Raw genomic sequence first — 13862 nt, 5'->3', positions numbered from 1 at the left:
TGAGATAAATGAAACTAGTAAGTATAGAAAGGAAGGGGTCGAAGATGAGAGTAAGGCTTGAAAGGTCAGAGCTTTATTGAGAGGCCGCCAAGAGAAGTGAAAGGGGCGTCGACAGGCTGAGCCCAGAAAGGAGAAACGTGGGATCTGGGAAGGAGGGGCTCTTTCCCCAGAGGGCGGGGAACACCAGAGACGGGCGGGCGAGTCTTGACTCAGCAAGAGGCCAGATCAGTAGTCGAGGGAGGGACTGAGAATCTTAGCCAGCCAGATGGCAGAGGCAGCTCCAGATGTTCTCAGGCTACGTTTGTCCTGACGTGCCAGGTGTGCCGTGTGTCTGGACGCTTCCCATGTGCTTTGTCACTTCAGAGCAGAGACCTTAAACGGGCGCTGCTCACTAGCGCTAAGAACAGAATTTGAATCTGCTTCGGAAGCCGGCTCTATTGACCTTATGAGATGTGGACCAGCTTGTCTTCAGCTAGAATTAGTAACCTTAGGGGAAGAAACTTATTCTCCTTAAAACTTCACTTTGTACTTTACTTTGTTTCATGTTTGTTTCCTTAAAACTTTTTGAGGAGATGGAAAGTTTTATTTTTAAGGAAGTTGTTTTGATTTGGATTTTTTGAAAACTTTTCAGAAATTTCAAATTGTCCTAGGAGAGTGGAGGGTGGGGTGGCATGGCCCGGTGGATGAACCCATCCCGGCCTCATAGGGGGGTCCTGAGCAGTCCCTCGTGGAGCCAGGCAGGTGACGGGAAGCCGTATCAGGGCGACTAGGTCAGCATCAGCTGCCACTTCTTCCACACAGAGGTGTCACCATACCCCCAGTCCCCTGCCCAGTTCAGATACTCACTATCCCTCATTTTTGCCATTCTATTGCGTTAAATCACAGCTCTCTTTTGAAAAATTTTAGCTTTCTTTCCATGGAAACTTCAGTTCTGCCCTTCTCCGTATTTTCAAATTTCAGTCCGTTTCCTGAATTTTATCCTCTCCTTTATCAACGTGATTAGCCCAATATGCACTCTGTAGTGTTTAAGGAAATGGATCAATGAGCTGTTTTAGGGTTGTGGAGATTTCGCATATCTTTCAGGCTTTAACACGTCTATTCTGAGTCAGATAACTTGGTGCCATTTTAAAGCATCAGAGTCACGGTTCTCCTCCCATACTAAGGTTTGTCTTTAAAAAAAACAGTTCAGGCCTGAAGCCGGGGGATGTCACAGAAAAGCGAGAAAGCAGCAGCCCCCAGTCAGAAGAGAGTTGGGCTTTGATTCACTGGCTGGGATGTGTGCCGAGGAAACGGAAAAGCACAGAAGCCGCTTTCTTTCTCCCTGATTTGCCTCCTGCCCGTGGTACCACCCAGACGTGATTCTGTACACTCCCCTCTCACGGAAACCCTGGAGAAAAGAAACCGGACTGCCAAGTGGATGATGTCATGACACTTCTGTGGACTCGATACTGGCTCCGTGAAACACTTAGAGATAACGTTTTTCATTTGTGCAAGGATTTTGTTCTTTGTGAAATAATACTGAATGAATCTGGTTTGATTCCTGGACGCCAAACTGGTACATTCACATTCTTAGTGGAAAGCTAATAAGTAAGGTTCATTGAAAATGAGGAAATGGCAATCCTTCCTCCCTGCCTTTTCCCTGATTCTCTGGAACCTGGTATGAAAATCTTACCAAGCACAAAATAACTTCCGAAGTCATAGTTTGGAAATAAACCGGCGATGTCAGAAAATAAGAAGAAGAAGAAGAATCATTAGTTAATTAATTTCAACCAGTGAATAGATTATGAACTCTTGGTGTAATTCACTTTCTCCTATGGGAAATTCAGTGTAATCCTGGGCCACAGTGAGTTTCTGGGTCTCTTCTGTCCGGGAGGTGGGTCTGCATAGCTTAAGTTTATGTGCTGCTTAATCTCTACTCCCAGTAAGTGCAAAATTTGAAGTGTTTTACTATACAGGAGGTGTCCAGACCATCCTGCTGTTCATGGGTTTTTGATATGTGGGTCGATAAGACTCTTCTCATTAAAAGACTTGTGCTTATTTGTACTCATAATTTCTAAAGGAAAGTCCAGGCTGCATTTTTTTAAATTTATTTTTAAACTTACATACAGTAAATTAACTCCTTTTTGGTGTACAGTTCTAAGAGTTTTGACAACTACCACTGCAGTCTTGTAACCACCACTGTATTCAGGCTACGGAAAGTTCCATCACCTTCCAAAATTCCATTGCTTCCCCTTTGTATTCAACCCCTCCCCCTGGTCCTGACTCGTGGCGACACAGGTCTGATCCTTGTCTCTATAATTTTGCCTTTTCTAGAATATCATAAATGGAAGCATCTAGTGTGTAGTCTTTTGAGTCTGGCTTCTTTTACTTAGCACAATGCACTTGAAATTCATCCATCTTGTGTGTTATCAGTAGTTTGTGTCTTCTTTTCACTGCTGAGAAGTATTTCAATGTATGGCTGTATCATAGTTTGTTTCTCCGTTCACTCACTGAAGGACATTTGGGTTCCTAGGTTTTGGCAATTATAAATCTGCTATAAACAGTCACATACAAGTTTTTATATGAATATAAGTTTTCGTTTCTCTTGGGCAAATAAATACCCAGGAGCAGAATGACTGGGTCATATGGTAGGTGTGTGTTTAATGTTTATGAAATTGCCAAACTCTTACCCAAAGTGGCTGTACCATTTTGGAATCCCCACCAGCGATGGATGAGAGTGTCAGGGCACTTTTGGTAGTGTCAGTTTTTCTTGATTTTAACAAGTGTAATTTAGGATATGTGGTGGTATCTCATCATGGTTTTAATTTGCATTTGCCTGATGACTAATGGTGTTGAGCACTTTTCATGTACTTATTTCCCATCCATGTCTTTCCTTTGGTGAAATGTCTGTTTAAATCTTTTGCCCATTTTTTATTAGATTGTTTTCTTATTGTTGAATTTTGAGAATTCTTTATATATTCTGGAAACAAGTCCTTTTGCAAATAATTTCTCCCAGGCATAGCTTGTCTTTCTCTTAACAGTGTCTTTTGCATAACAAAAGCTTTTAATTTTAATAAAGCCCATTGTGTCAATTGTTTCGTTTATGGATTGTGCTTTAGGCATTGTGACCAAGACCTCTTGACCTGACCCAAGTTCACATTGATATTTTCCTCTACAAATTTGGTAGTTTTAGGTTTTCCATTTAGGTCGACCATGCCTTTTGAGTTAATGTTTGTATAAGATGTGAGGTAGGGTAAGGTGGAGGTTATGTTATGCATCTGGGTATCCACTGGTTCCAGCACTATCTGTTGGAAAGAGAGTATCCTTTTTCTGTTGAATTGCCTTTGCACCTTTGTAAAAAATCAATTGACCAGATTTGTGTGGGTTTATTTCTGGCCTGAGGTCCTGTTCCGTTGATTTATGTGTCCATCCTTTTGCCAGTACCACACTTTCTTGATCTGTGTACCTTCAAAGTAAGTCTTTAAATCAGGTAATGTGACTCTCCCAACTTGGTTCTATTTCAAAATTGTTTTTGGCTATTCTTTTTCTTTTGCCTTTCCCTGTAAATTTCAGAGTGAGTTTGTAGATAACTGTAAATAATCATGCTGGGATTTTGATTGGCATTGCATTGATTGCATAGATCAATTTTGAGAGAATTGAAATCTTAATATGTAGTCTTCTAATCCAAGAGTGTAAATATGTCACATTTGATTTTCATTAGTATTTTGTAGTTTTCAGCATTCAGATTCTACACATATTTTGTTAGATTTACATGTAAGAATTTTATTTGAGGAGTTCTGTTATAAATGGTACCATTTGTTTTCTAATTTCTGTTTTCCAGTTATTTGTTGCATCTAGAGATAAACAACCAATTTTTGTGTATTGACCTCATATCTGCAATGTTGCTAACTTCACGAGTTCCAGGAGGCTTTTTGTGAATTCTTTGGGAATTTTTTATGTAGACAATCGCATTATCTTGGAGTAGAGATGGTTTTATTTCATCCTTTCCAGTCTGTCTGCCTTCCATTTCTGTTTTTGCCATATTGACCTGGGTAAGGCGTCCGGTATGATATTGAATAGAAATGGTGAGAGCAGACATCTTTGCCTTGTTCCCAATCTTAGAGAGAAAACATTGTCTTTCACCATTAAATAGGATGTTAGCTGTAGATTTTTTGTAGATGTCCTTTTATCAAGTTAAGGGACTTCCCTTCTGTTCCTAGTTTGCTGAAAGTTTTCTACTTGAATGTATCTTGTGCATCTGTTGATGCAATTGTACAGTTTTTCTTAATATGCTGAACCAGCCTTGCGTTCCTGAGATAAACCTCACTTGGTCCTGACATAGTATTGTTTTTTTTTGTATTACTGGATTCAGTTTGCTACTATTTGGTTGAAGATTTTTACGTGTGTGTTCATGAGGGTTATTGGTCTATAGTTTTCTTGTAATGTCTTTGCCTGGTTTTGGCGTAGGGTAATGCTTGCTTCATAAAATAAGTTTGGAAGTATTCCCTCCTTTTCTGTATTCTTGAAGAGATTAGAACTGATATTATTTCTTCTGTAAGTGTTCGATAGAATTCACCAGTGAAATCATCTGGACCTAGAGTGTTCTTTGTGGGAAGGCTTTGAGTATGAATTTCCTAAATAGGTATAAGGCTCCTCAGGCTCTCTCTTCTTCAGTGAGCTTTGGTTGTTCAGGTCTTTCTAGAATTGATCTGTTTCGAGTAAGTTGTTGGGTATGGGTTCAGAATTGTTCACGGTATTCCTTTATACTTTTAAGGTCTGTGGGGATAGCTGCTCCTTCATTCCTGATTTTGATAATTGGTGTCTCCTCTCTATTTTCTTCATTTTCTCTTTTCTATTTCATTCTTTTCTGCTCTTTTATTGTTTCTCTCCATCTGTTTGCTTTGGATTCAATTTACTCCTTTTCTAGTTTTGTAGCATGGAAACTTAGATTATTGTTTTGAGACCTTTCTCTTTTTCTGCTATGAGCATTAAATGCTACACAATTTCCTCTAAGTCCTGATTTAGCTGTATCTCATAAATTTTGATATGTTTCATTTTCATTCAGTTAAAAATATTTTCTAATTTCCCTTGTAAGTTCTTTGACCCATGGATTATTTAGAAATAGGTTTAATTTCCAAATATGTGGGCATTTCCCACGTTTTTGTTGTTTCTTGATCTCCAGTTTTTTTCTGTTATGCTCAGAGAACAAGCATATCCTGTATGATTTTAATCTTTTAAATTTATTGAGACTTTTATATGGCCTGTCGTGGGGTCGTCCTGGAGAGTGTTCCATGTATCAGCTCTGCAGCAGTTGCGTAGAGCCGTCTGTGTGTGTTGTTGGTTAAGCTGAGGTGATTGATAGTGTTGTTCAGGTTTCTAGATCCTTGCCAGTTTTCTTTCTAGATCTGTTCATTATTGAGAATAAGGTATTTGAATCTTTCGCTATTATTGTTGGACATGTCTCCTTTCAATTCTGTCACTTTTTGCTTCATATATTTTGAGGCTCTCTTGTTAGGTGTTCATTCAGTTTGTAATTGTATCTTCTTGATGTAGTGACCCTTTTATCATTATGAAGTGCTCCCCCTTGTCTCTAGTAAGATTTCCACAGGAAGTCTGTGTTTAAGTCTGTTTTGTCTATTTTTAATATGGCCACTGCAGTTCTCCTATGGTTACTGTTTGCGTGGTACATTGTCTCCCATCCTTTTACTTTTCATCTGTCAGTGTCTGTGAATCTAAGGTATGTCTCTTCTTGGCACCATAGTTGGATCTTGCTTTTTTATCAAGTCTGGCAATCTCTGCATTTTGATTAAAGTTTTTAGACTATTCATATTTAATATAATTTTTGATCCAGTTAGACTTACATTTGCTGTTTTGCTGTTTGTTTTCTATGTGCCTTGTTTATACCTCTGTTCCTCCTTTACTGCTTTTCTTTTGTGTTAAATGTTTTCTAAGGTGCCTTTTTAATTCTTCCCATTTTTAAAACTAAATTTTACAAGTTATTTTCTTAGTAGTTGCCTTAGTGGATATAATATGCATCTCTTTGTAACATCACAGTACACTTCAGATTAATATTAATTCTAGTAAAGTTAATAGAAACTTTTCTTCAATATAACTCCGTTGCCTTCTCTTTTTATGCTGTTATTATCATATATTACATCTATATATGTTAAAAATCCAGCAATAAAGTGTGATAATTGTTGCTTTCTACACTCATATCTTTTGAAAAAGTTAAGAGAAGACACGAGAAAAAATACATCTATAGTGTCTTTCATATTAACCCACATATTTCTGGTGCTCTTCATTTCTCCTTGTGGATTTGGGTAATTTCATTTTAGCCTGAGGTAATATCCTTTTAACCTGCAGGACTCTTTATAATATTTCTTGTAACACAGGTCTGCTATCAGTGAATTGTCTCAATTCTTTGTTTATCTGGGAATGTCTTCATTTTTCCCCGTTAGGAAGGATAGGCTTATTGGTTATAGAATTGGTGGCTGATAGTTTTCCTTTCAGCGTGATGAATATGTCCCTCCATTGCGTTCTGACCTCTGGGTGTCAGATGACAAACCAGTCTGTTCTGTCCATCACACAGCTACACACCTGTGCGCACACTCCCCATAAATGTTGTCGTTTTTCACTTACTACTTTCAAGATTTTCTTTTTGTGTTTGTCTTTCAGCAGTTTGATTCTGCTGTATCTTGGTGTGGATATCTTTATATTTATCCTACTTGGAATTTGTTGAGCTTCTTGGAAGTATAGATTAAAGTTTTCCATCAAATCTGGGAAATTTTTCCCCACTATTGCTTTAAATGATTTCTCTTTTTCTCTCTTGTCCTTTGGGGTCTCCCATTACACGTATGTTGGTGTGCTTGATGTGGTCTGGGGCTCTGTTCATTTTACCTCAGTTTCTTTTCTGCGTGTTCTTCAGATGAGATAACTTCTGTTGAGTTATCTTCAGAGTCCCTCGTTCTTCCTTCTGCTGTCTTGAGTCTGCATTGAGCCCCTACAGTGAATTTGCAGTTTCGGTTATTGTATTTTCAACTCCAAAATTTCCATTTGATTTTTTTTATAGTTTCTGTCTCCTTCTTAAGAACCCCTGTTTCTTGATTTCTTTGCATATTTTTCTTTACTCTTTTAAACACGGCTTCCTTTAGTTCTTTGAACATATTTATGGAAGCTGCTTTGTCGGCCCTTTTGTTTTTGTCTGCTGGAGTCAAACAGTCTAGGGGGACGTTTAGAGACAGTTTCTAGTGACTGCTTTTCTTTTCCCCCCCTCAGTGTGGGTCATACCTCACTGTTTCTTTATGTATCTCTTATTTTTTTGTTGAAAACGAGACATTTTAGAGAATATATTTTAGCACCTCTGGATTCTGGTTTTTCTTCTCTGAGGGTCATTGTTGTTTCTGCTTTACGCTTGCTTGTTTGGTAAGTCACTTGCCTGGGCTACGTCTCTGAAGTCTGTCTCCCCTGCAGCTCCATTATTTTTATGTTTTCCTTGGTAAGTTTGGCTCCCCAGGCCTGCTCCTGTGTCTGTGTAGGTTGGCAGTAAGCCCCCCTCCAGCCAGGACGGCCTCTGTCCTCTGCTGATGGATCTGTGTGTGGGCAGGGAGTGCGTTCACAGTTCTGGTCCTTTCCAAGTTAGCCCTGGCTTTTACTTTCTCGTGGGCCCTTTCGTGTCTCCTGTACATGTGCCTGTAGCCTCAGAGGTGGCTAGGAGGATGTGGCTGGCCTGGACCCCTTCTAGTCCCCTCTGTTTCTCCTCTCACTCTCAGCCTGGAATATGCTTGGCTCAACCGTGCAACCTTGGCCTCTGGATTGTCACTGCCACCACCCCGAAGCCTGGGTGTCTCCTCCTGCTCCAGATCGAGTGAGCCTCTTGCCTCCCCAGGGAAGCTGCAGCTGCCAGTCCTCGCAGCTGGCCTCGCCCTGGCACAGCCTCCATGTGCACCAAATAGAGGGTGGGGACGTGCAGGGGCAACAGGGAAGCACGGGAGCGGCCCCAGGCCAGAGTGCCCCATTCTCCCACTCTTCTTGCCTGAAGTTCAGTAGTTTTGCAAACGTAAACACTTCTTAGATGGCTGTTTGCCTTTGCTTGGTTTCCAGAGCACTGCTTTGGTGCGTTTTGTTCAGCTTGGTAGTTGCTTTTTGGGGATAGAATTAGCTGATTCTCTCCCTGGGCTGTAGCCAGAATTTCCATCTCCAGGAGCCTTTTAACTGATAGTGACTTTGTTTGGTAGGCTTATAAAAATTCTCAGTACTCCTTTGATGTTTGGTACATTAAGCTGATTTTCTACTTTTAAAACAGAATATCACCCATTAAGCTGTGTTTTAGAATAGTCATAAGTTCTGGGATAGCAGCTTCCATTATTGCATTCATGGAAAAATTGCTTTTTCTATTTTCAGTTCAAGTAATTTAAAAAACAAAGCAGATGAAAAAGCTATAGCCCTAAGTTACTTTTCATAAATACTAAATTTGAATTTGTATATCTGAGATTATATTGCATTTGGGCACATTTTTATAAATAGAGAAATTTCATGTGCTTCATAAGAATTACTTATTAAATTCCACTCTTTCACTCCTTTCTTGCCTCTGGGGCTTCATAGGGCCACAGGAACTGGCGTAATGTTACTTTATAAGAAAGAGAATTTTTCATATTGAGGTAAATTTGCTTTTAAATTTGTTGAGTATTTTAGGGATCCTTGAAGAAAATAGCAGTTTGAGGCTATGATTATTGTCTCAGTTAAAAAGTTTGTTAATTTGTTAACTTGGAATTTCGTTCTTTCAAAGTAACAAGTCTGTTGTATCTTTCCTGGAGGTCTTTGAGCATTCACTTTGTTGCTTGGTTTTAGGTTAGTGAAAAATTGACCCTGGTTTCCCTTTTACTGAATGACTTCCTACCGAGTAGCCAGCAGCGATGTAAACGGCTCTTCAGTTGGAGCAGCAGTAATCCATTTAGACGAAGTTGCACCTCACTCCGGGCCTGTCTCTTGCAGGTCGCTTTGAAGAAGAATTTATCAAAATGCGCATGGAGAGACTGCAGGCCTGGATGACCAGGATGTGTCGCCATCCAGTAATCTCAGAAAGTGAAGTTTTCCAGCAATTTCTAAATTTCCGAGATGAAAAGGTAAGGCTTTTTGTTATGATAGCCTTAGAGGATATTGGGAATTTTCACATTCACACCAATTTTATGTCTGAAAGGAGTTAAAATTATGTTGGCCGCTTGGTGATTTCTCATTTCCTCCAAAGACAATGAGGAAATGGAAACGTAAGTCCCAACCGTAGGAAATCCGTCATGACGTTCAAAAGAGCTGCTGCCGGAACGGTTCCCGTAAACGGGGGGAGTGGGCTGGCCCAGGGTGGGCAGCGGTGAAGGACATGATAGCGTGGGGAGTTTTTTCCTAGATGCTTTTAAAACTAGGATAAACCCCAAAGCACGCAGGATATCAGCATGAAGTGAGGGCAGTAGAGTGAATGATTTCTCACGGTCACGTCTTCATCTTACAGTGTAATAGCATTTTGAAAGGAAAAGTAGGTTTGGAATTAAATTGTGCTTCTCAAAGCCAAGTTGTTTTCCAGAACTGTAGTTATGAGTGCAAAGTAAATGCTGGGGTCTGCCTGCCCCCGTGGGCTGTCATTCTGCCAAGTCATCTGTTCTTTTTTGAAAATCAAGACAAAATTGGCTACTTGACATCTCCTTATTGTCTGCTTTGGAAATCGTTTTCTCTCTCAGCAAGCTTTTACTGTACTCTTTATTGTACCTTTTTATTCTCCAAAGGTGTTTTCTCCAGAATTTCTCTTATAACAAATATTACATATCTTAGAAAACAGTCTGAAGAATAAAAGCATTAGTTAGCTCGGGCGCCAAAGGCAGATAGGAGATATATTACGATCCTAGAAGAAAGTCTTGACATTATTTTCATGTTTGATCAAATAATAAAATACTGTATACCGTGTTGGAATTTCAGAGATTTACTTGCTAAACGTCTTTGTGGTACTTTTCTCTTCATAGAGTGAACATGTTTACAATAACAAGCGTAATATTAGGGCTCTGCATGTGTTTACAGACTTAGGCATACACTGAACATAGTTGAAATATTTGGGGCCTTATTTTCAGTTACCGCTTATTTCTAGAATTGACGGGCTCATTTGCGTGTGTTGTACGTGACCAGGTCAGGAATTAGAAAAGACTGATGCGCTTCAGCATTTCTCTGTGAATTTGTATGTATCGTAGGTCTGGCCTTATGGTCTGCTCTAGAAAACTCTAGTTTTCCTGGCGAGATGCGATATTCAGTCACAGTATGTCGTGTAGCTGTATAGTAGTGAAACTAGGTTCTTTGGGTGAATTCTGTGTAGTTACAAAACTGCACGGACCCCTCCAGGTTTTCTGCCTGACTCGTTCCCCACAGGACTTTAACACGGGCTTGTTTGATTGATTTGCCAAGGATTTGATCTAGAATGCACTTCTAAAGGTTGTGTTTTATGCAGAATGTTGTTATTAAAAAAATAAATCTAGACGTTGGCTTTTTTGGTGGTTTTGATATATTAGAAAAAAGAAAGAACGCGCAGCCAGGGCACTTGAGTTCTAGTCTTGGTTCTGCTTCTGATTACCTCTGTGGTCTCAGCCATGGCATTTCATCTCTTGGCCACACTTTCCTCTCCTACTAAATGACAGTGTAAAACTAGATAATCACTAAAAACGGTGATTCTGTGGTCCATAGTAGCTCATAGAGATGGGTGGACCTAGAAAATCCCAAAAAATCTGCAGAAAAATGCTTAGAAATAAGTGGTTAGTAAGATAGCTGGATATAAAACATTGCATGTTTATATATGAGCAAAAAACAAAAAGGAAAGTCTAAAAAAACTATAATTTACAATAGCATCAAAAATATCGAATGTTTAGGAATAAAAATGATCAGTGTACCTAAAAATCTATGAAACATTGTTGAGACAAATAAAAGAAGACCTAAATAAATTTTCCAATACTGTTTCATGGGTTGAAGATCAGAAAAGATGTCTTATGTAGAAAATCAAAGTGCTGAGAATAGCCAAGATGCTCTTGAAAAAGTAAGAAGTGGGAGGTGGGACAGCAAGACTCATTATAAAGCTAAAATAGTTTTAAAAGCATAGTATTGGCGAAGGACAGACAGACAGACCAGTAGAGCAGAATAGAGGGGACGCTTGCTTTATGACAAAGGTGGTGCTGAGTTCAGTGGGGGAAGGACAGTCTTTTTGGTAAATGGCGCTGGGTCAGTTGGATGGCGTCACTGGGGGAAAAAGAAAATGTGGTCCCTCCTTCACAAAAATCTACTGTTGATTTTGTTACAGTTGATATTGGTGTTGTGGTTATGTTCTTAAAACATGCTCTTATCTGTTAAAGACATGTAATGAGGTATTTATAGGTGAAATGATACTATGTCTCAGATTTCCATTAAAGTAAGCTGGAAAAGATGAAAGGTAGAATGGAGAAGAGTGGATAAAGCAAGATTGGCAAAATGTTGATCGTTGTGGAAGCTGAGTCTGTAGGGGTTTATTATACTTTTCTCTCTACTTTATATGTTCTTACGTTTCCATTGTAAATAAAATCAAAAATAAAAATGAAGTCAATTCCAGATGGTCCACAAGTCTAAATGTGAAAGGCAACACAATAAAGCTTTTAGAAGGTAACATGGCAGAATATCTTCATAGCCCCAGAGTAAGGAAGGATTTCTGAAATAAGACACAAAAATGACTAACCGTACAGGAATAGATTGATAAATTAGACCACATTAAAATTAAGAACTTCTCTTTATCAAAAGAAGCTATTAAAAGTGAAAAGCTCAAAATGAAGATATATAACCAACAAAGGGCTGGATTTTAGAATATAAGAAAGATAACCCAGGAGAAAAATAGGAGATTTGGTAATGTACCTCACAAAGGGAAGTATGTGAATCATCACCAGATGTATAGAAATGCACCTAATCTCACTAGCAATCAAGGTAATGCATTGAAAACACAGCAAATACCACCACACACTTCCCAGAATGGCTAAGATAAGCAAGACTGACCATACCAAGTGTGTTCTTGAGATGGGTTGCTGCTGAAACTCTGACCCACTGCTGGTGGGCGTGAAAATTGGTAAGACCAATTTGGAAAACAGTTTGTCATTATCTACTAAAGCTGAACCATTTTCCACCCTCAATATATACCTAACAGAAATGCGTGCACATTTACACTTGGAGACATGTATCTAGCAGCTTTATTCATATCTTGGCAGGGGCTGGAGGTGGCTACCATTAATAGAATGGATAAATAAATTGGGAAATAATTTGTACAGTGGAATATTATACAGCCATGGACTGAGTGAGCCACAGCTGCAACAGCAGCGTGGGTGTAGCTCCTACGCACAGGTTGAGCAGAAGAAGCCAGACACCAAAGAATACGCTGCATAGAGTTCTTTGCTAGTTCAGAAAACTAGCAGACCTGTAGTTTAGGGACTCACTCTTAGATGGTCAAACTGTAAAGAAAAGTGAGGAAGTGATAACCATAGAAGAGAGGATAGCGGCCCCTTTGTGGGGGAAGGAAGGGGTAGCGATTGGGAAAGGCTATGAGGAGCTTCTGGAATGCTAGCTCTTTGCTTTCTTGGCCTCGTGGTAGTTAGACAGGAATTCACGTTGTGAGAATTCATTATACTGTGTATTTTTCCTTTGGGCACTTTTATATAAATATCTTGCAATAATATGTTTTTTATAAATAGCTCATAATATGGGTTCCTATATTATATTTTAGAAAAGCTTTAACCTTTTTTAGAAAGCAGTTAACCTAAAAGTTTGAGCAATTTGTCCACATTGCTAGGGTGTGTTTGTTGTCGCCGTGTTTCTGTTGGTGTGCAGTGGGCAAGGCAAGTGGCTGACTCACCTCACTCCGAAGGTCCTGGGCTCATGGGACCGTTGTGCAGTGGCACGTTCACATGCAGGATTGCACTTGGGATGTGTGGGCATTTGGTCCATGGTGCAGAGGGATATGGCGTGGGAGCTGCTTCCTGAAAGTTAGAAAAATAAAGATGATCAGCGAGCTGATTCTGTTAGGGAATTTTGAAAGACCAGTTTGACTTTGCTTTTCACTGTAACGTTACAATGTTCCTATTTACAGGAGTGGAAAACTGGGAAGAGGAAGGCTGAGAAAGACGAGCTGGTGGGAGTTATGATATTTTCCACCATGGAACCAGAGGCCCCTGACTTAGACTTGCTAGAAATGTAAGAGAGATTGCCAAACTTTCCTTCTCAGACTGTGTCCGCCATCTTTGCTTACAGGTTTTGGCCAGTACAACTACAACTGGAATTCCGATTGTCAGACTAGAGCGTATGAAATGAGTGGGGTTTGTAGTCAGATACAAGGAAAGCGTCATGGGCACATGAAAGCACTGTCTTTCTAGCCATAACAGATGGAAGTCTGCTTCCTTTTACCTTGAAGGCAGTGATTTCATGACTGGCACAGTGGTTAGTAGTTATTTCCAATAAAGTATGATGGAACACAGTGCCCAGAGCCAGCCAGCACCCACTGAATATTCAACAAAGCAGAAATTTCCTTGAATATTGCCTTGAAGGAAGCAATTTCTGACCTGCTTGTTCTATGTTTTTTTTAATCTGTTATCTTTTTTTTTAATGTAGGCTTGGTTGAAAATCTGGAGTAATTCCTTTTCTATATAAGGACTAATAAGAAATCTTAGGGGATTTTTTTATTTTAAGAAGCTTTTTTCTTATCACAAAATCAATGCTTCTGTGTTACCAAAAATTTTGACAGGAAAAAAATCCACAATCTTCCAACTACCCAGACAGAAAACCATGTTAATATGTTGTCCTAAGTCTTTGGTCTTCCAAACAAACCCTCCTCTGTACATACGTATCTA

The 13862-nt window shown here is 39.5% G+C and overlaps 1 protein-coding gene across 3 annotated transcripts in view; it reads left to right on the top strand.

Moving 5' to 3' along the window:
• SNX9 (sorting nexin 9) overlaps window positions 1-13862 on the top strand; it is a 94655-nt gene that overhangs the window by 65058 nt on the left and 15735 nt on the right. For all 3 annotated transcript variants that reach the window (XM_046668840.1, XM_046668839.1, XM_046668842.1), the window contains exons 10-11: window positions 8971-9101; window positions 13106-13209. In XM_046668840.1, the coding sequence (XP_046524796.1) occupies window positions 8971-9101; window positions 13106-13209 (235 nt within the window). The remainder of the gene's footprint in view (window positions 1-8970; window positions 9102-13105; window positions 13210-13862) is intronic.

This window comes from Equus quagga, chromosome 8, assembly GCF_021613505.1.
Source record: "Equus quagga isolate Etosha38 chromosome 8, UCLA_HA_Equagga_1.0, whole genome shotgun sequence".
Taxonomy (NCBI): Eukaryota; Metazoa; Chordata; class Mammalia; order Perissodactyla; family Equidae; genus Equus; species Equus quagga.
The sequence above is the reverse complement of the archived record's forward strand: the minus strand, read 5'-3'. Positions and strand labels throughout refer to the sequence as shown.